Source organism: Arvicola amphibius, chromosome 3, assembly GCF_903992535.2.
Source record: "Arvicola amphibius chromosome 3, mArvAmp1.2, whole genome shotgun sequence".
NCBI classification, from domain to species: Eukaryota; Metazoa; Chordata; class Mammalia; order Rodentia; family Cricetidae; genus Arvicola; species Arvicola amphibius.
Genome location: NC_052049.1, coordinates 106,843,340 through 106,867,266, shown reverse-complemented (window position 1 = coordinate 106,867,266; position 23,927 = coordinate 106,843,340). Strand labels below are relative to the sequence as shown.

The following is a 23,927-nucleotide window of genomic DNA, read 5'->3' as shown; positions in this document are numbered from 1 at the left end:
TTCTTAAATGTTAATGTTGATAATTTTATTGATTAATTTGTTATTGAAACGTCCTTGCAGGCATTAGGAATGGCACCCAGATAAGAGTGCTGACTGCTCTTCCAGGGCCCTAGAATCATTTCCTAGTACTCACATGCCATGTTACATTCTTTTTAAACTCTAGGCCCAAAGTTTTTTCTTATGGCCTCGGCAGGCACCATACATACATTTGACACATTGACATACATGCAGATGAAACACCCATGCATGTCAAATTACTATAATAAATTATATACTATAGAAATACTAGTAATAATATATTGCTAGTAATTTCACCAAAGAGGAAAAGTTATTATGTCATGAAATGGATATGGTTCTAAACCATTTTTTAAATGTGAGAAAAATAAATGGAGAAAACGTTCATGAAAACAATAAGTAAACTAACTTTATTTTGTTTGAAAAACATTACTATGATCCAAAAATAATAGAGAACAATATTTAATATACCTTTGAAGGCCCTGTACAACTTCTTAAGAGGATTCAGCGTATGTGTGTATTTTAAAGCAAGATTTGATGAGATATTATTGCACAGGGTACAATAGGATAATGAATATGAATCATGGAAATAAGTGATTCTCTAGCCAGGGCTGCATATCAATAGCCTGTCCCAGAAAACAAAGCAAAATGGACCGTGCTTTTATTTTATTTTATTTTATTTTATTTTATTTTTTTGGTTTTTCGAGACAGGGTTTCTCTGTGGCTTTGGTGCCTGTCCTGGTACTAGCTCTTGTAGACCAGGTTGGCCTCGAACTCAGAGATCCGCCTGCCTCTGCCTCCCGAGTGTTGGGATTAAAGGCATGTGCCACCACTGCCCGGCTTGGACCATGCTTTTAGAACAGTTTCAGCAGAATTACAAAGGTGTTGAGCCCTGTTAAGAGTAGAATACCTTCAGATGGATGCTCTGAACTTGATGAGTTAACCATATGAATCAGACTGAGAGACTTTTAGTTTCTACCCATATAAAGCACCTCACACCATGCAGCACAGCCGAAAGAAGCAAGTGCTATATTTTGACATTTAGTAGGTATCACAGGTTTTTGTTAGGTGCATACATTACTTACTGAATTCCCGTTTGTAAGCAATAGTCATCCAGATAAACTACAAATGAATTTGAGGTTAAATTGCTGTATTGACTGAGCAAACAAACCTTATGTTTGTATGTTTTGGCAGAACCCAATAAGAAATGAGCAGGAATATCTTACTTGCCTGGGAATGCTCATTTGGTGAGTTAAAACCTCAGGGTTACAAAACCATATGAGAAAATATCTATACAAAACAATCTAGTAATCATAATATTCATGTACTAAGATTCTTCCTGTTATTCATCTATGCTTGTTTACTCGTAGCTTCATGCTTTCTTAGGAAATACTTTTGATGCCTATAGCGGAGTTCAAAATTAAAGAGAAAAAATAGAAAAATGTAGGGAGTCATATGAAAGCCATTAAGTCCAGCTGGCTATTGGAAGAAGAGCAGGTAACAGTAATGAAAGGAGCTAAAAAAATCAATTGAAAAATCAATAAAATCATGTCTTCAAAACACAATATTATCTAGACATCAGAAAATTTGGTCATGTTAGAATACACATAGGTATGTTCAAATACCTCATGTAAATCTTATAGATGAATGTGTTTTGACATTGTCATCTTAAAGAGCAGAAGAGCCTGACATAGTATTTAAAATTCTTAACAAAGTAATCCATAGTGGATGTCACAGATGAAGAAAGATATTATATATGCAATCTTTGACTGGAAATGAAATATTATATGCGATGACAGTGAAATGAGCAACTTTCAATTGTACAGGTTATGTGCTTTCTGCAGTCAGAGAAAGATACTGATTTTTGGCACTTACTATTTTCTCCCCTATTGCATCTTCTGCAATTCTACTGTCCTTTCGTTCTGTAATACACAATGGTATCTGACAAAAGAGTTGTCTGCTGCAATTCTTGATATGCATGAATGAGCATCTAAGAAAAGTGATATTCAATATGTAAGAATACAGGTGCTCACAGGGTGTATTAAGTTACTGATGAAATAATTAGCATTTAAATATAAATATTTAAATACTATTTATATGATATATAGAGAGTAAATATATATGCGTGTAAATGAAAATAAAATTTGAGGTTTTACTTCTCTGTTTAACATAAAATGTGGAAATCATTTCTATAAATCTCTAGCTTTTAAACATATGAACAGTGTACATTCAGGCAGAAAATGAGCGAATGAGAATATATTAAATTCATCATTTTCCTTCTTTATGCTATGTTTTAGAGCAATTGTTTTGTTTTTGCAAGTTTTGTGTTTGAAGTCACTTAGAAAATAAGTGGATATATTCTAAAAACAAATGCTTCATCACAAAATATTTGTCATAGTGTTATGAATTTTAAGATAACTTTTGAAATATTCTACATGGCATCAAATTGTGGGTGATTTCAGATTAGTAATTAACTATAAATTAATTACCTCAGTAGTACCTATATTTTGTGGGATTTCTTTTAAAGAATTAAATGAGTCAATGTAGTTTTGAAATTAATTTTTAAAGTTTGGTATGTACAGTGCTATGTTGAGCAAAATGAACCTGCAGTATTGATGAATTAATAATTTTAATACAATTTGAGCAGTACCATTCAGTTATAATTCAACAGTTATTCAATTTTCAGAGAAATTTGATCCACTTACCTTAAGATGCTTGCTTCAAACACAGAGATTCTATATTATTTGGAAATGTTGAGATGGAATTTATAAATACACAAGCAATTCCTTCCCAAAGGTATATAAACTCTCTGAAGATTTGGCACTTGTGTAATATATAATTAACAAAGAAAACAAATAAGGGCATTGATGATCTCAGTAATATTTCACTGTCTCAGGGAATCAAAAACATTAACAACATTCAATAATTAATCCCATGCTGTCTTCCTATAATACTTTAGTTTTTACAAATTATTTTATTTATCTTTCTATGTATTTATTGTCTGAATTCTACTCTAATAGATGACAGTCAGTCAAAAAGGGATTTACTCTCTGGGGGAAATAATAGATTTTCCTATTCACTAGTCTATATGTTTTCTATCACAGAATCTGTGAAGATACACAGGGCTTCAATTACTGCTAAAAGTCTAATGTAATTAAAGCATTCTAACGTAATTAAAGCATCCTTTCCTTTTAAACAAGACTTGCCTCAGTAATTTCATTAATTTCTACTCCTTATTTAAATCCCAGCTTTCTGCTTTATAATCTAGGACCACATACACCTTAACATTGTGTGAAATCGTTGGCTACTCAAAACATGTGAGATCCTGGTACTAGTATCCCTTTCTCATATTTCTTTACTTAGTTGAAAGAAAATATATTCTGAGCCAGGATTTGATTGTTATCTAAGCTCACCTCAAACTCATGATACTCCTTGCGCAACCTCCAATGAAAGCATGCACCAACATATTTGGCTCCAATTTTAAAAATAATTAGTTCTTTGAGACTGTTTTAATCATATTCACCCCCCCCAAATCTTTTGAAATCAACTCCTCATTTCCTGTTGATATGACTTTGTGTCAGTTTTCTTTTCAATTATATATTTATTTTGACATTAAAATTAATTGATAATGCACAAATATTCATTAGTATGCTTGACTTACCAGGGTCTACATTCTTAAAGAAAACTGCCTTTACCTCCTTAGCAGTTGACAATTGCCAAGAGTTCTATGGCTAGGGGTAGGGATTTGTGTTTAACTTCTCTCTCTAGGCTAAGATTTGGCCTGGTTTGGGTTTGCCCAAGTCTCATTCATTCTGTAATAATTGCTCTAAGTTCCAATATGAAACTATTCTCTAAACATTTTTATTTTTATTTTCATTTCTGAGATTAAAATTTCATTTCCTTTTCCCTTTTATCACTCCAAAATTTTCCTCTTCTTCTTTCTTTAATTCATGACCTCTTTTCCTTGAATAGCTGAAAATGCACAAACACACACAAAACATATTTATTCCTAAATTACAAATTCAAACTGCCTGGTGCATCTAATGTTACTTGTATATTTATATATAATTTTAGAAATGATGATATTGGTAAACTTATTTTTAAAAACTGTAGATAGACAACCCTTAATTTTGTTTTATTTTTATTTGTCACAATATTTATTATATTAGCTATATGGATTATCATATCACAGTTATGGGATCATTAAAAAAGATTTCTAACATAAACTTCTAACCTGAGGTGGGTATTCAATGCTTCTTAAGAAATGTATCAGAACCCTGGCCTCTACCCAGTAGCTGACAACCAGCAGCTCCCAACATCAAGTTAAGTAAACAAGAATGTTCCAGACTTAGTCAAATGTATCCTTGAAAACCATATTGAAGGGGCGTGGTTGATTGGCAATTATGATTAAACAGACTAGCTTTAATATTAATATTCAGCTTTAATAAAGGAAAGAAAGGGGAATTTACAAACGCCAAGGTTCCAGCGAGGAGCCCAGGAAAACAAAGGGAGCAAACAAAAGCACAGGGATGTTTTTAAAGGTATTCTGACCCCCAGATGGGTCATGCCCCTCAGACAAAGAGATTGGTCAGCTCCCCCATCATCTCCCCCTTTTGTCTAAATAAGACAGATTCAAAACCAAATACAACTATACATAATAGGAACAAATAATAAATATAAAATTACAAGCAGCAAACAATATTAAGTAAGAAACATATAACAAAAGTTTTACTAAGCATTCTACTTCAAGGAGTCTAAATAATGTAGAGAGTAGCTACAATTATCTAATCTTCAACCCCATCAAAGGTCTGAGAAGGGAAGTAATACTACTTAAGCAACCAGGAATTACAAATGAGAAACTTTCAAAATGTACAACAGATGACAGAGACAACTGACTACCTGGGCAATCAACCAAAGTCTCGTTTTCAATGTTGAGGCAACCAACTTTGGCTAAGGCCTAACACAACCGACATACCATTTTTTAAAGGCAAGGAACCTTTAGTAGAACTATCCTACCCTGTCTTGGCAAGATAAGACAATCCTGTTTTATCCATTTATGGATATTTTGTATCTTTGTCAGTAGTCAAGGTATGGGCTTTTCTTTGCCCAAAGGCCAGTTCTGCCAAGAAGAAGACAAGCTCCTAGTGGAGTGTCTTTGGTGCTCAACGTTCTCTCGGTAGTAGAGCAGTGTTGCCAGGAGTGATTGTGTCTCAAAAGGACAAAACTCTAGGTTAGATTAAAGGCTATTTTCTAAAGCTCTTCGAAGAGGTTGAAGATTTTACTATCTATATTAAATATAATTTCTATGTATCTAAAAAACCTGAATATCCTAAATAAAAATATGACAAACATATACCTATCTAACTTGAAGACTAAAAGAATAAACAACTGTGCAATAGATGAGGACAATTATCTCCAAATGTAAACAATGTCATTACATAAATAATATCAGAGGTAGAAATGTACATTGCAATATGGTAAATATCTCAATATAACAATTGTTTTAAACAGAGGTAGAAGCATACTCTCATACAATAAATAGAGGTAGAAGAATGCTCACATACAATGTTCAATATATCAATATATAAGAATTAGCACCAGTACAGTTTTCTAAAAACAATTACTCACAAATATCAATCATCCCATCAAACCAGTTAATCCTTCCCCTTTTTTTGCTGAATAAAAATCAACGCCGAATCCCCACAATGCAGAAGCTGCACAGATGGGAGTTCTCCCACGAGCTAGGGCGGGGAGGGGAGGGGAAAGCCACTAGCCCCACTTAAGGGAGAGGTAAACCTAGTCAGCAGTACCAGCACTTGTTAAGCAGTGGCAGCTGCCCAAGCTCAAATGCCGGGAAGCAGGCAGTGACTTGCACGTCCTGTGCTCTGTAGGAGCAAGGCTGGGTCGCTGAATGTATCATAAGTCCAACACCACCCTGTGGCTGGCATTGGGGTTCAGAGTTAAAGGCTTCCAAATGCCCCACGTTGGGCGCCAACTGAAGGGATGTGGTCGATTGGCAAGTATGATTAACCAGACTAGCTTTAATATATAATATTCAGCTTTCATAAAGGAAAGAAATGAGAACTTACAAAAGCCAAGGATCCAGTGAGGAGCCCAGGGAAACAAAGGGAGAAAACAAAAGCATATGGATGTTTTTAAAGGTATTCGGAGCCCCAGAGGGGTCACGCCCCTCAGACAAAGAGATTGGTCAGCTTCCCCATCACCATATGACCACTCATGGTCTATGCTTTGATGAATACTAAAATATTTGCTATTAAAGTAGTTAATGTTTAATATGGCCTGTATTCATATGTATAACATATACGTTGGTCTTTCTTCATTACAATTTCTTATAAAAATGAAAATACTATAAAAATATCTGGAAATTATCTCATTTATTTCTTCAGTGAGATACCCATGCATAATAAAAAACATTCTCCAAAATGATCCACTGCAATTTTCTTCCACAATCCTTAATTTTAAACCATTAAATAACAGTATTTTATGGTTTAATATATTTTAGTGGAAAACTATGCCTAGCATATGAGGCTGATAGATAGGGATTCTAAACCTTCTATTTCTTTGTTGATTATAAGTTTTTTACAGTTTAATTTTTCTCTTTATTTTGAATTGGAATAAGTATAGGATTGTTATGGTATGCCATTTATACAATAATTTCGAATCTATCCAAATGCTTAGTTTTAAACCTATGAACACCAGATTTTTCATAAAGGAGCTAAAAGTATACAAGGGAAGAAAGAAAGCATCTTCAACAAATGGTGCTGGCATAACTAGATGTCAACCTGTAGAAGAATGAAAATAGATCCATATCTATCACCACGCACAAAACTCAAGTCCAAATAGATTAAAGACCTCAATATCAATCTGAACACATTGAATCTGATAGAAGAGAAAGTGGGAAGTACTCTACAACATTTGGGTACAGGAGACTGCTTCCTACTTATAACCCCAGCAGCACAGACATTATGGGCAACATTGAATAAATGGGAACTCCTGAAACTGAGAAGCTTCTGTAAAGCAAAGGACACTGTCACTAAGACTAAAAGGCAACGTATTGACTCGGAGAAGATCTTCACTAACCCCGCAACAGACAAAGGTCTGATCTCCAAAATATATAAAGAACTCAAGAAATTAGACTTTAAAATGCTAATGAACGCAATTAATAAATGGAGCACTGAACTGAACAGAGAATTCTCAACAGAAGAATTTCAAATGGCCAAAAGACACTTAAGGTCATGTTCAACCTCCTTAGCGATCAGGGAAATGAAAATCAAAACAACTTTGAAATACCATCTTACACCTGTCAGATTGGCTAAAATCAAAAACACCAATGATAGCCTTTGCTGGAGAGGTTATGGAGTAAGGGGTACACTCATCCATTGCTGGTGGGATTGCAAACTTGTTCAACCACTTTGGAAACCAGTGTGGCGGTTTCTCAGGAAATTCGGGATCAACCTACCCCAGGACCCAGCAATTCCACTCTTGGGAATATACCCAAGAGATGCCCTATCATATTACAAAAGCCTTTGTTCAACTATGTTCTTAGCAGCATTATTTATAATAGCCAGAACCTGGAAACAACCTAGATACCCTTCAATGGAAGAATGGATGGAAAAAGTGTGGAATATATACATATTAGAGTACTACTCAGCAGTAAAAAGCAATGACATCTTGAATTTTGCATGCAAATGGATGGAAGTAGAAAACACTATCGTCAGTGAGGTAATTCAGACCCAAAAAGATGAACATGGGATGTACTCATTCATAATTTGTTTCTAGCCATAAATAAAGGTCATTGAGCCTATAATTCGTGATCCTAGAGAAGATAAATAAGAAGGTGAACCCAAAGAAAATCATATAGTTATCCTCCTAGATACTGGAAGTAGACAAGGTTGCCGGAAAAAAATTGGGAACTTCGGGGTGGGGTGGGATGAGGGTAAGGGGAAATGGGGAGAAAAAAGTGTGAAGGGGAGGATGGGGAGAGCTTGGGGAATGGAATGGTTGGGATAAAGGAAGGGTGGATATGGGAGCAGGGAAGTATATATCTGAATTAAGGGAGCCATTTTAGGGTTGGCAAGAGACTTGACACTAGAGGGGTTCCCAGGTGTCCAGGGAGATGTACCCAGCTATTTCCTTGGGCAGCTGAGGAGAGGGAGCCTGAAATCGCCCAATCCTATAGCTATACTGATGAATATCTTGCATATCACCATAGAAGCTTCATCTGGCGATGGACGAAGATAGAGACAGAGTCCCAAATTGGAGCTCCCAAGGTCCAAATGAGGAGCAGCAGGAGGGAGAACATGAGCAAGGAAGTCAGGATCGTGAGGGTAGCACCCACCCACTGAGATGATGGGCCTGATCTAATGAGAGCTCACAAAGGCCAGCTGGATTGGGATTTAAAAGCATGGGATATAACTGGACTCCCTGAACATGGCAGACAATGAGGGCTGTTGAGAAGCCAAGGACAATGGCACTGGTTTTGATCCTACTACATGTACTGGCTTTGGGGGAGCCTAGTCTGTTTGTATTCTCACCTTCCTATACCTGGATGGAGGACAGAGGACCTTGGACTTCCCACAGGGCAGGGAACCCTTACTGCTATTTGGACTGGAGAGAAAGGGGGAGGGGAGTGGTAGGAGGTGGGAAAATGGGGGGCGGGGAGGAGGCATAACTTTTTAATAAAAAAATAATAATAATAAAGCTGCTGGATTTGGATCTATGCAAAGGTTTCCTACACAGAACTTAGTGATTTTTCATGCAGACTGTGTTGTTATCTAGATTGAAGAAATTAATGAGTTGCAAAGACAGGAAGAAGCAAAGCAGAGACACATGTGAGAGGTGTGAGAGATTTCAGAACACATATTCTCAGGGCACTCAAAGTGGGTAGTCCACCATGAAAAAGTGTGAGTGTTCTAAAAGACACGGGCTTCCTGGTAGCAATGCTTTCAACATGCACTCACACCAACTGCAGTTTGAAATGTTTACCATGTTGTTTTATTCAGTCAGATATTACTAGTCTCCACACAAATATTAGTTCATTTAACTTGAACCTGTGCAAGACTTTGAATTTGCAAAATAAAATGTTAATAATCTAGATGCAGAAAGTAGATGTGTCATTACATTTGGTATGTTTTCAAGTGTGTTTTTCCTACTTAGTGAACTGTAACATTGTTTAGAATTTGTGAGTATTTTTCCACTGTAGAAAGATTTTCACTGAAACTCATCATGAGTGTAGGGGTAATAAAGGATTCTCCCTTAGTTTCATTTACCTGCAGCAAATACCATTGTTCTTTTTGTTCTTTGCATATCTTCTTTTTTATGAAACAAATTAATTATAGTATCATATTCTTATACTAAAAAAACTAGTTTTAATTTAAAATGAACCTCAAAGAAAAAGTAGCATTTTTCTACCATGTAAATTGAAATATAATTGTCTGTTGTTGTAATTTAAACATTCTTATATTCTGCCTGTGCTAATATGCCATAGTAGCAACTTTAAAATGATTTCTAAAGGTTTTTGTTTTAAATCCATAAAAGTAACATTTCTACTCATGATTTAGTTTCTGAATATTTTTAATTAGGGTACTTATTAAGAACATACAAAAGAACAGACATAGCAGAAATTTAATAAATATTTAAACTCTATCTGAAAGTTTTGCATTAAGCAAATTTTAATCTTGACAATACTGCCTTATACAAAAGCAAAGCAGACATAATCTTCATATCTTAGAAAAAGAGAACTATGCAGATTATCTTCTGTCACTCTGCTCAGAACAAAGAGTTGAGATCCATTTGAAAGACCGCAAAGATGGGTGTCTCACCTTTGGGGATCCCCCTATCCAAGAACTGAGACCAGTCCACTGGATGCAAAAGCAAGAGGCAGTTTATTGTTTACACAGGTGCCTGCAGATGCTGCAAAATAGCCCAGCTGGGTGAACAGCTAGCTGAATGAGCATGCCGGGCTAGGGATACAACATGCATTTATAGGGGGTTCAGGAGTTACATAATAGGCTGCATAGCAACAAGCATTTCATTGGTTCTTGCACGGTTGGCTAGGGTCGAGCTTAGGACAGGGCAGTTTGTCCATCTGCAGGTTCGTAAGAAAAATCATAAGATCTAGATAAGGATAAGTTCAGCACTCTGGGTTTTGACAGACTGTCGCAGTGGTTTGCTGTCTTCCTGTTGGCCCAGTCTCTACAGAGCTAGCTAACCACAGATATCCTGTTCAGCTGAGCCCCACTTGGTTCTTTAAAGTTTGTTTTTCTAAGCTTATGTAGGTGACCTGATTTAAACCCTGCTATAGGCTGGGGCGGGGGTCTCTCATTGTGACAGGCTGAGATGGGGGTCTTTCACATTAACAAAAATGGAAATAAGCTTGACTCAATGCCAAGTACTCAGAGGTGATAAAAAAAACAATTCATTAAAAAAGGTGCTGGTAGGAAATAGAAAATTCATTTTCTTCGAATGAGTGGTACTGTGTAGAAGGAGCAGCGGGCTGCGTTCCTGCCTGGCTCCCACATGGCTAGCTTTACACCTGAAATAACAACACACAAATTGTATTCATTTAAACACTGCTTGGCCCATTAGCTCTAGTCTTTTACTCACTAACTCTCACATCTTGATTAACCCATTTCTATTAATGTGTGTAGCACCACGAGGTGGTGGCTTACCAGGAAGATTCTAACCTGTGTCCATCTCGGAGAGGAGAGCTATGGTGTCTGCCTGACTCTGCTTTCTTTCTCTCACAATTCTGTTTTGTCTTCCCCGCCTACCTATGTTCTGAACTATCAGGCCAAGCAGTTTTCTTTATTAATTAACCAATGAAAGCAACAGATAGATAGAAGACATTCCTACATCTGTATTGGGTATATCAACCACACTCCAAGGCAGGCCTCATTCTCAGGAGTAGATAGCCAGGACAAATCAGACTCTAACAGTTTCAATGGTTTTTTAAAGCTTTTAAAAGAGAGCCAAAGACATGAAATTTGGTGGATATAATAACACTTTGAGACGAGTTGAGGAATGAGAAATAAGTGCTAAAAATATACTGCATAAATGTTCTATTAAATAAGGGAAACAAATTTTAAAAGACTTACAAAATATAAGCCAACCAAGTAAATTTCTAAATATGTTAAATTAGTATACTCTCAGAAATACTTCTGAAAACCCAATTCTATCCCCTATTGTATTTGATTAATAAATGATTTGGATGAAAATATTTCCAAATCATGAGCAAGGAAGAGTACTATCCCAGACTTATCAGGCTTCTGTAATGCCAGCAGAATCATGACACAGCTTGTAGCCATGAGTGGTCCTGGGACTTCTCCAGAGATGAAAGTAAAGTGTGCATTTTGCTGTAGTCACACCAGCAGAAAGTTTACCATTTATGATCACATGAACAGCCTGGGGATTCAACACAGAGGATGCTGTCATATTTTGACAACACCAATGACTAGTTAGTATCCCTAGACAGTTTTTTAACGGAAACTGATAAACTGTTTACAACTGAAGAATGATGAGCATAGAATCTCCTTAAAAACAGTGTCTTCCTCTCAGAATGCATCTCCATGTTCGCTACTTCATTCTCTAAATTGCATGTAGGAAGTGTTACCTGCAGTGGCCCCTCTAGATGCTCTTAGGCCTTGACTCAGAAGTCAAGTGCCCTTAGTGCCAGTCATTTGCTAAATGGTCATGTTCTGGGTTTATATTAAAGTAAAAAACTGTGAAGCTAGATTTATTCCCAAAGCATGGTCCATCTGCCCACCAGCCCCGGCCCAGTCATGGGCTGTTCAGTATAGCATAACTCAGATCTTTACTGAGAGCACAGGGATGAAATGTCTGACCCTCAAGAATGCTTCAATTAGCTGCAGTGTCATTATTTCCACCTGAGAAGACCAACTTTATTAAAAATTCTTCTTACTGGACCTAAATAACAATGTCTGAATATTTTCACAACAGAATCTGAATATTCTTAGAACAAAAACAACATAGTACTTTTCAAATATGTAAATGTTCTGGTTACATTAACAGTATAAAATAAAACTCATATAAATCTCAGTGAATTCCCATAACATTAAAAGTAGCTAAGTTATTTTCCTAACAGGAATGGAGTTTGGGGTGGACAGCCAAGGCACACAGGGAATGAGGCTTTATGTGCTTGGCAAAGGCATAAGAAAGGCTGTTTTCTCCTTTTCAGTGCTTCACAAAGCATTGCTAACCAATAGAGAAATAGCATGACAAACTGTTTGAATAATAATGAACACATATAAAGCAACAGATAAAAAGAATACTAGTAATACACAGTCATACTAAACTGCTTTATCCATAATATTATTTCAATGGGCATGCTATAAAAATATAGACATGCTTTTCAAGTTTGTTCACATACTTTCTGAAATATCAGAAGCCTCTTTTATAATTACAGAGTGTCTCTGGTTGTATTTATCAGCATTACACTGTTCCATAGTAAGCACAAGGGCTACTAATGATCACCATAGTTTCAGAATCATTCTAACAAAATGGTACAAGTTATTTATTTTCTTTAGATTAGAGATACAGTATCTTATGATCACTTGCAATATTATAAATAGAATTTTACATTTAAGTTACATATTAATTTATCCAGATTTACTGAAATATTAATGGTACCCCAAAATTATATACAACTTATGCATGTAATTTTGTGAGTGGGGATTTCTGTATTCATTATTTCATCACCATTATTAAGGTAATAACTCTTCAACTTCTTTCGATTTGTTTTGTTTAGTTTTAAGCTTAATGTAAGAATATGTAACATTAAACATACCTTCTAACAGAAGTTTAAATGAATATTTCCATATTGTCAACTGAATATTCTATATTATGTTGCACAGTTGACATCTGGAACCCACTAGCTTATGGCTAACTTTATACTCATTGAACACCTACCTCATCCTTTTGTTCTCCTCTAATTTCCCCAATTCTATTGTCTACTTCTTGTGTTTATCTATCTTGGATATCGTATGGAAGAAAATCCATGCAGCAACTATTTTGAAAATGACTTGTTTCCTTTATCATGTTATTTTCTAATATCACCACTTCACAATTAGAATTTCTTTCTTTTTAAGCTTTCATTATATTTTATTCTATGTCTTTGCCATACGTGATTCATTCTTTCATGATTAGACATTTGGTAGCTTGAATCTGCTACTATTGTGAGGAGTGTCTCCATTAACATGTGAGTATAAATATGTTTTGTAGATCTAGATGTTTTCTGACTTTGTTTTATTTTTGATGCACTTACAGAAGAGGAGTTGTAGAATATTAACAGTTGCAAGAAGATTAGAAAATTTTTAGATATTGTTTTTAATGTAGTTACAAAATGGACAGTGTAATATGCAAACCGTTTAAGTTGTATTGCCAAGCTGTATACTCAGAATAAAAAAACTACATATCATAGTCTCAACATTATTTGCAAAAACATTAACTTTAAAGACATAAAACTTAAAAGAATGAGAAGAAACATATAAATTATATTGTGAATTAAGAAGGTGGGGAAATAGGCAAGCCTTTTTATCTGAGTCCTAGAGTTCATGTAAAGAAAACTGAAAATTCACAAAACTTAGAAAAATTTTCCAGAGATTGTTTTCATATTAATTATTAAATAAGGGTTGGGTGCTACAAGGAGTCATCAGAAACAATAATGTGATTTGGGGATTTAAGAAAAGTTCATAAGGTAAACTAAAATTAGACAATAAAACTATATTGGGGGACCTTAGAACATAGGAAAAATGATATTGCATTGACAAAAATTATTAAGTTACCCACAGGAACTATTTTATGAGAGGAAGTTAATGAAATTACTAGTGTTAAAAGGAAAATAATAAACAAGTCATTTGCCTTTTGGCATGCATGGATAGACACATGAAAATACAGGTATGGAAATCCCCTTCCTAACCAACCATCTTCATGACTTTCCTTCATAATTAGTTAAGCCTTTGCTTCATGCAGGTCTCCACATACTATCTTCTACAAGAAGTCCTCCATGTTTCCCCTTAGTATACTTGGATCCTCTCCCTGTACATCTATGAGCTTTTAATGGCTGGGAGAATTTACCAGAGACCATCCAATCTTCTGTGGGAATCATTTACTGACTTTTATTTCTATACTGAAAGCTCCTTAATAAATGGAAACATGCTATGTTCAAAGAAACTTATGTAGCATTTTCAAATTCCCAGAGCTTACTAAAAGAATTTGTGGTGGTGATTGTAGTGAAGTTGCTTGTGGACATGAGAAAGCATAGTACCATCAAAATAGAATTAAGAGTCTGTTTTGAGACAAGATCATCCAATAGCCCAATTTGCATTTGATTTCAGGATGCTAAGTATTGGAAGTAGACACATGTACCAATATGATCAGTGAGATTTGCTCTAATAGAAGTTATTCTTAAAAGTAGGTGAGGTGAATAAGGTCATTTCAGGGCATATACAAAGGACACATAGCAAGCAGAAATTCAGATTCGACCTATTCTGAAGGACAGTGAAATTCCCAAAAGTGCATAATGTACCCCCTTCATTTTCCTGATTAGTTTTGGAAGCCCCATTTATCTTCTTCATACAAAATCTTAGCCATTTGAAGTTTTAAGATCTGCTAGAGATACTATATACTTATTATAACATTTGATCATAAACAAAGACTATTAAGGGAAACCAACAAATAGTAGTGTCTGTTTTAAATCAACAGGACAAGTGTTATATGTACTCATCTGATTCCATTTGTACACACAATGGAGGATTGTCATAGATTAGCTGTCTGATATGTGGAATTTCAAAACCAGTATTGTATATGTCTATTTTCACAAGAAAAATGGGGAAATAAATCATACAAATTTTCTGTTTCATAAGCACACACAGAATTAAAAACACTTTACTCAGCATTAGGTTGAAAAGATTGACCAATAATTGCCTGCATGTCAACTGAAGGCCAAGAAATTTACTAGGTTTTTCATCATAGTGCTTCAACAATTGAGACTGTGTATACAGGGATATATAGTAAGAAGTCCTGATAATTTTCTTGATAGACTGAGTATACTTCCGAATGATATATTGAGATAATTTGCTTTGAAATACCTTTAATCAAGTTATGGACTAATTTTTTTGTTATAGTTGCCTTTTGTACCAAAATATTCTTTCAAAAATATTTAGGCGGAAGATTGACGGGGATCTGCATGGATGGTGGCCAGGCAGGGTGGGTGGCTGCGGCCCGCTCTCGGGCTGCTCTTGCTGCTGACGACTGTGTTTCAAGGGGTGTCTGCTCTTGGGGCTGAGTTGTCATCAGAGGCATGCAGAGAGTTGGGTTTCTCCAGCAACTTGCTCTGTAGCTCTTGTGATCTTCTCGGACAGTTTAACCTGCTTCAGCTGGACCCTGTTTGCAGAGGGTGCTGTCAGGAAGAAGCACAATTTGAAACCAAAAAGCTGTATGCTGGAGCTATCCTTGAAGTCTGTGGATGAAAATTGGGGAGGTTCCCTCAAGTCCAAGCTTTTGTCAGAAGTGATAAGCCCAAACTGTTCAGAGGTCTACAGATCAAGTACGTTCGCGGTTCAGACCCTGTCCTAAAGCTTTTGGACGACAACGGGAACATTGCTGAAGAACTGAGCATCCTCAAGTGGAACACGGACAGTGTGGAAGAGTTTCTCAGCGAGAAGTTGGAACGCATATAAACCTTGCTTGCTCGTTCTTTTCTTACTCATCAGATCAACTATCACAGCACCTAGAGAATAATTTAGTTTTGCATGCTTACATTGATCAGTCTTTTTATGTACGCCATTAATCTTCTAATTAGAAGTTGAAGTAACAACACAGCCCATGATATGTAAGGAGCTGGCAAGTTTAACAAAATCCTTTCTTAGAAATTTCTATTCTTCTGCATTAGTTGATATCACTAATGAAATGCTTTGTAAGAGGCTTCTGGTTAATTATGCAAATACGATCTTGTACTAATTGGCCCAGTTTTATAAACAACAGAATCTTAAATAAGGGAGTTAATAAAGGAGATGCCTCCTCTGCTGTCCCTTCTGAAGGTGGCTGACAGAAAACTACAAAGCACGTAAGACGTACTGAGTCTCAGCAACACGGCTGCTCCTCAGCGCACTCAGATCTTTTGTACTGCCCAGCTTTCCTTTTAGTAGAAGTGTTTGTGCCATATAAAATTTTTGTAGCCTAATTGTTGTGGAACAGATTGAAGATCTACAGTAAGAATGTAATACTCATAAAGGTTTGCATTAATGAGGATTACACAGAAAACCTTTGTTAAGGATTTGTGTAGATCTGATAATTGGCAAATTTTTATGTTTTTAAATATTCTTACAAAAGAATTCCATTGAAGAATGTTCACTTATATGACCAAAATATAAATAAAAACTTCCAAAAATGTTAAAAAAAATATTTAGGCTACAGCATTGTATCCATAAAATTTCAGAAACCTTTTCTTTGTTGTCAGATTATATTTTTTAAATTTAGACTTACTAATTTTAATCATAAAATTTACACTAGGTAACAACAGCTTAAAAGCATAATGTACAAAGACAAGAAAAAGTGCCATCTCTGAAATACTCAATCAGTAACTGTGTAGCTATAGATTAGAAATCCCTCAGTACTTCAGTTGAATCTCTCAAATCCCAAGGCTAATTCCCCACACCGTTGAACAGGAAAGAAACCCATAATTCTCTCAGTATAAACATAATCTAAGTCCCACAAGGTAAACTTGTTTTTTGTCCTGAAGGAGATGAATTCTTCATGGATTTATTAAAAATCCATTATTCCTTTGAAGGCTTTTAAAAGTTCACATATAAAAACCACAAAATGTGGAGATAATTTAGTTTCTCTGTCAAACCTCTGAAGGGATTTCTTCTCCAAGGAATCAAAGTCAGACTCAAAAACTTCCAAATTAAGATTCAAATGATGTGGAAACTGCATTATTTTCTACTTATTAATTCCGTTTATGTTTGTTTTAGTTTAATTTTATGATTTTCAAAATTGCTTAGGGGAAGGATTTTGAATATACTTCCCATAAATAATTGATAGCTATTTTAGACAGTGTGTATCAAAGTCTATTTGATTGTATCATTGTACATTTTATATCCAAAAATATCTAAAAATCACTCTCTTAACTCCCTTGCCCCCTGAAAGGGACATCAACTGTGTACTTTACAAATTCTAGGAGGTCAAGAAATTCTTCCCATCTTCAAGAGTAATTTTATGGTGGGCAGGATTTCAGTGTCTGTTTATAAAATTGTAAGTCTGGTACGTTCTTTGTCAATATATCAAAGAGAGTAAAAGGCTCATATTATAAAAGACTAATAACAACTTAATATTTTCTTAGGGAACACAGTTGCTTTGCTATAAAATTTTGAACCATAAATGATGTAATAAAATCATTAAGAAATGAAATGACTGACTAGTTCAGCCATCTAAATGAAATGCAGCTGGACTTGGGGTTTAGGATCTTCAGAGTACTGACCATTATATAAATGTCTATGCTTTCTCCTTTTCCTGGTGTCTTCACTTGTTCTGGTTGCTGTTTTGCATATAAAACTAGTGCTATTTCATTTTTAAGAAAGTATCCAATATTTCATTTGATACATAGAAAATTTTGTAATTATTGATTTTCTTTGAATCTGACATATTTGTGCCTTATAGAATGAATATTTAGAAAACAAAAATGAATCTGTGTTTCATATCAAAATTGATAAAAGTATAATTAGTATTTACTGAGAAACAAAAGTCAACCATTCTATTCTTGTAACATAGGCTATTTAAAACTAAAATATTATTTAACATTTTCTTCTTTCTATTGTTATTGACTAAGAAATTGAGACTTGACTTTAAACTTTAGACTGAGTGTTATGTCAAAGAAAAATGCTGTCCTGAATGTACCAGAGTCTTACCACAGAAGTATAGGAGATATAACAGAATGGAGGTTTAAATCAGTTCTGCAAATCTTGTGAATTGTAAATATTAGGCCTGAAGCATATGTTCTACATATAACTACGATGTTTATGGAAATGCTGAGGAGATTATAATAGGAAGCATTTTATTAAGGCTATATGACTGACAAATCTTTATTCGTGTACAAAAGCATTATTCCACAGGAAAATTTTTATCTTAAAGATATAGTAGAAATTCATTATTAGTTTTTTTGAAAAGCACTGGGAGCTCTAGGCTGTGTGTGTGTGTGTGTGTGTGTGTGTATGTGTGTGAGAGAGAGAGAGAGAGGGAGAGAGGGAGGGAGGGAGAGAGAGAGAGAGACAGAGACAGAGAGAGAGAGAATTTATGTTTTAATTTCATGGTTAAATACAACCTTAAATTTACATGTGATATGTATATTTTGTAGTTGTACAAAATGTATTTAATAATGATACTATTTATGAGCTAGAACCCTTTTTAAAAAAGAATGCCATGCAACATCACAAAAATAAAAGTTTATAGATATGCAATATCTTAGGAAAGCTACATATCATGTTGTGAACATTGTTCAGAATGAATTTGTGTTTAAATTAGTTAGTAACATTTAAGTGGTCTTTAATTTGGCCATAGAGACAATCTTAAGCCACAGATACTGTCTCTAACTCTATTCCTCTTCTACTTCCTTTGAGGCATATTTGATTCAAATCAGGCCTTTAAATTTCCCACCATTCTCTCCATTTGCTGAATACTGAAACTCTATGTTGATAAAGACACTAATCTCAGCTAGTGTTTTCTTCTGAACTTGATGTTAGTTTCACAGCTACAGTGAAGCATCTCCAGTTCTCCCGTAGATGCAGAGATTCTGCAAGACATCTCTGACACTGCTATCCACAGGTCTCTGATTTAATGCAGAAAGCAAATCTGCAGGTACTGAAAAAGTATTAAAGATATTTCCCTTTTATTTTGAATGATCTGTCTTTCTCGCTCTGATTCTTCATGTATCCAAGTTTGTGAATTTGGAGGAGAGTGGAAAACAGGGTAGCTAACAAAACCCACATAGCTCAGGGAACTCACAGAAAAGTGAAAAGACTTCCAAGGCTCTACTTGAGATTTTATAAACAGAAATTTATTTATGGGCAGGGGAGACTTTTCAGGGGAGCTAGTCAGGAAAATTCAGCAAAAAAGTTTTTATGAGTTGTGAGTCAGTCTTCATTCTGGAGTGGAACTTTCAATGAAGTTGCTGCCTTGAATGACCATGCCCTTTAAAATACTTGTTTCTATAAGTAGAAGTAACCTACCCTTTCATCAAACTCATCCTCATGAATAGTATAAAGTATCTGATCTGTTGATGTAGCACCCTCTTGGAAGAATAAACTCTTTTTTTCACATTTTCTTTTTTTTTTTTTTTTTTTTTTTTTTTTTTTTTTTTTTTTTTTTTTTTTTTTGGTTTTTCGAGACAGGGTTTCTCTGCAGCTTTAGAACCTGTCCTGGAGCTAGCTCTTGTAGACCAGGCTGGTCTCGAACTCACAGAGATCCGCCTGCCTCTGCCTCCCGAGTGCTGGGATTAAAGGCGTGCGCCACCACCGCCAGGCATATTTTCTTAAGGAACATCATACAACAATCTTTTCTCTAATGCCGTAAACTTAGATGGTGCCTTTTCTGTAGCCATTTACTTCTCGGCCTACTCAACATTTTAGCACACTCAATAGAAACCACACAGAAAACTGGTTTTGCACTTTGTTCCTTAGGAAGTATTTGCTATTTGTTTTGCATTCTCTTCTTGGTGTTATTTACCTACTTAAGCAATAATTTATGAGAGTTACTTATTTATTCAGGGTCTTTCTATATAGGTAAAGCTAGTCTAGTCATTGAACTCTTATTTGTACATAACAAGAACTAGAATACTGAAAACCACACACAATAACATCACCAACAGTGAACACTAAAATAAGAAGAACTAGCAATCACTGGTCATTAATATCCTTTAATATAAATGGACTCAACTCACTTATAAAGGGACATGGGCAAACATATTTGATATAAAAAGAGAATCCAACCTTCTTCTGCATTCAAGGAACACACATCACTGAACAAGCTACCTAAGCCAGAGTGGGCCTAAGGAAGCAAGCTCCATGGGAGTGGGAGTGGAACCACTTCTGGGACATTGCTGGATAAGGATTGAGCCAGCAACCTAGGTCAGAACAGGCCTGAGACAGGGAACTCCACAAGAACAGGTACAGGGAAGTAACTGCTAGGTGAGTGAACCAGAGACAGAGACCACTGATGGTCTGGATGTGAATCTGGGACCTTCAAGGGAGTAGACCTAAGCCAGGGTACCTGTGGGTCTGGCTGTGAGATGAGAACTTATGAGGAACTAGGCTTGAGTCAGGTCTGGACCTGAATCTGGGACCTCCAAGAGAAAAGGCAGGAACCAGAGATCACTGCAGGTCCAGGCATGAGTCTGGAACCTCACAGGGAGTAGGCTTGAGCCAGGACCTCTGTGGGTCCAGGCATTGGTCTGGTACATCAAAGGGAATAGGCAGGAACCAGAAGCCTCTTTTGGTCTGAGCTTGAATCTGGTACATCTCAGGAAGAAAGCTTGGGCTAGATCCTCTGTGGGTCTGAGTGCACCTGAGCCTTGGCACTCTGAGAGAGTAGACCAGAACCAGAGATCTTTGAAGGACCAACTCCAAGCCAGGAACCTCTGCAGGAGCATACCCAGACCAGGATTTACAGAAACAGGTCAAAGCCAGCAACCTAGGCTAGAGCAGGACTGAGACAGCAAACTCCAAGGGAATGAAGCAAAGCCCCCAGAGCACTGAGCAACCTCCAGGAACATGGAGTGACCAAAGGAGTAACTAGAATTGTGGCACTAACTGTACCATGAGGAACAGCCATCTGAGCTTTGGATTCACTGTCACCTAGAAGATTAATCACCAGAATCACAAACAGCCCCAACTGTACCAATTAAAATAAAAGTTGAATAGAAAAGGTAAGAACACACACAACACCACAAAAAGCAACAAGACACCAGTAAAATCTAAAGGTCCTACAACAGCAAGACTTGAAAAAACTAAATATAGATGAAGCAGAGAAAAATGACCTAAAAAATAACTTCAAGAGAATGACCGAAATTTTTAAAGAGGAAATGAGAAATTCTCTCAAAAAAATAGAGGAAAAGACAAACAAAAAAATGGAAGACATCAACAAGTCCCTTAAAGAAAACCAAGAAAAAGAAATCAAACATATTAAAGAAACTTTCAAATATTGAAAACTGAAATAGAGAAAATAAAGAAAACACAAGCTGAAGAAATTATAGAAACAGAAATCATGAGAAAACAATCAGGAACCACAAACGCAAACATGAACAGCAGAATACAAAAGATGAAGAGAGAATCTCAAGTGCTGAAAATACAATAGAGGAAATAGACTTGTCAATCAAAGAAAACATTAACTCTAATAAAAATTTAATCCAAAATATCCAGGAAATATGGGGCACCATGAAAAGGCCAAACCTAAGAATAATAGGTATAGTAGAAGTTCAACTCAAAAGCACAGAAAATATATTTAACAAAATCATAGAAGAAAACTTTCCCAACCTAAAGAAAGACACGCCTATGAAGATACAAGAAGCTTACAGAACACCAAATAGCCTTCAAAACTAAATACCTGCTTCATATATTGTTCTCTCTGTTTATTCCCAAAATAGCAGTCAGGATCTTTTCTTTCTTTCTTTTTTTAATCATTAAATCAGAATGTGGTTTAACCCCTGACACTGCCATGCACTTAGGGAAAACTCTCAAGTGTTACAAAAGTCCTCAGCACCCAAAACTGCTTGCCTTACTTCTATCCCTGTCTCCATTCCCCAGATGATTTTGTTTAAATAAATTCTAAGTACAATGCCAAAACTTTTGTTTCCCCATTACAGACTTCTTAGAGTTTATGTCACCATGAAAAGACCTCTTATGTGTGCTGACACTTGACCTCAAGTTCTCATTCCTGTGTGGCGGGAAGTATACTGACTTAACCATCTCCTGAGGCCTGGGTTTTGTTTCTTTTTTCTTTCTTTCTTTCTCTTTCTCCCCCCTCCCCTGCTCTGCTCCCCTTCTCTCCTTCATCCCTTTTTTTTGCTCTAAGTAAATCTGGTTCAGTTTTATCTCAAGGACTGGGACATTTCACTGTTAAGCTGAACACTAAGGAGTGAATCATTTGCTGAGATTTGTTGTACAAAATACTTTGGAAAATTGAAATCTCAATGTGGAGAAGAATGGAAGACAAAAATAATATGTACTCACTCATAAGTGACTTTTAGACATAAAGCAAAGAAAACCAGCCTATAATTTACAATCCCAAAAAATCTAGAAAACAATGAAAAACCTAAGAGAGACATACATTGATGTAGGTGTGTCTTCTATCTATCTGTTGATTTCATTTGTTATTAAAGAAACTGCCTTGGCCAGTCCTTAGGTGGGTGGAGTAGACAGAACAGGAAGAAGGAAGTGAGGTAGATGGCTCAGACAATTGCCACGCCTCTCCTAAGTGAGGCAGACCGCCGTGCCTCTCCTCTGAGAGAGTCGCCATGAAACCAGCCACCAGGACAGACATGCTGAATCTTTCCTGGTAAGACACCACTTTGTGGTGTTACACAGATTATTCGATATGGGTGAGTCAAGATGTGAGTAAGAGGCTGAAATTAATGGGTCACGCAGTGTTTAAAAGAATACAGTTTCCGTGTAATACAGTTTCCGTGTAATTATTCCAGATAAAGCTAGCCGGTGGCTGGGAGCCGGGTGGCAGGAAGCCGGCCCACAGCTCTTCACTACAATACATGGATCTTATCTACAAAAAAGAGAAACTAATATTGGTAATGGAAGACAAATTAGAAACTTAAGATACATTATCTAATATCTCTCATCTCTCTCTTTCTCTATGACAAGGTTGAAAATTTTCCTCCTTCTTGTGCTGAGTTCCCCCCTTACTTCCAGCTACAGTCTTCCAATCCTTTTTTTTAGTTTTTTTATTATTATTAAAAATTTCCACCTCCTCCTCACCTCCCATTTCCTTCCCCCTCCCTTAACTCCCCTCCCCCTCCCTTTCCAGTCCAAGGAGCAGTCAGGGTTCCCTGCCTGCCCTGCAGGAAGGCCAAGGCCCAACCCACACCATCTAGAACCAGGAAGGTGCACTTCTAAACAGACTAGGCTCCCCAAAAGCCAGTACAAGTGGTAGGATCAAAACCCAGTACCATTGTTCTTGGCTTCTCAGTCAGCCTTCATAGTCTGACATGTTCAGAGAAGCCAGTTTCATCCCATGTTTTTTCAGTCCAGGTCGCACTGGCCTTGGTGAGCTCCCATTAGACCAGCCCCACAGTCTCAGTGGGTGGGCACACTCCTCGCAGTCCTGACTTCCTTGCTCATGTTCTCCCTCCTTCAGCTCCTCATTTGGGCCTTGGGAGCTCAGTCCTGCACTCCAGTGTGGGTCTCTGTCTCTATCTTCCAATCCTAAAACCTGTCCATCAAGTGCAGTTCCTGACAGCATGGAACTTCTGTTCTAGTGCATTTCTTTCTGAGGTTGTTAGAGAGGTTTCTCACCCTCCATAAAAGAATTCCTTTCAAGTCCTTCCTTTCAATTCCTTACAGGTCTCCATGTCAAGAGAGCCCAAGAGATAAAAGAAGATGTGGAAGGATTTTCTTTTCTCAGCAGGTGAAATGCCCAATCCTGGTAAACCAGAGCAGCAAGTTAAAAGCTGTGAACCCCTTTAAGTCTCTTCATGATCTTAAGCAGGTTTGTGCTCAATATGGACCAAGTTCTCATTTTACATAGTCTCTTCTTTATTCTCTTTCTGAAGATGCTTTTCTTTCCTCTAACTGAAAGATATTTACAAAGGCTTGTCTTACTGGGGCTGAATATTTACAGTAGAAGAGCAATTATTCATATAGATGTTAGGACCA

The 23,927-nt window shown here is 36.4% G+C and overlaps 1 protein-coding gene across 1 annotated transcript; it reads left to right on the top strand.

Moving 5' to 3' along the window:
- Positions 1 to 15,245: 15,245 nt before the first annotated feature.
- On the top strand, positions 15,246 to 15,913 carry LOC119810397 (selenoprotein F-like). The gene has a single exon (XM_038323852.1). The coding sequence runs from the start codon at positions 15,246 to 15,248 to the stop codon at positions 15,732 to 15,734; it is 489 nt and encodes a 162-aa protein (XP_038179780.1). The 3' UTR covers positions 15,735 to 15,913.
- The last annotated feature ends 8,014 nt before the right edge of the window (positions 15,914 to 23,927 follow it).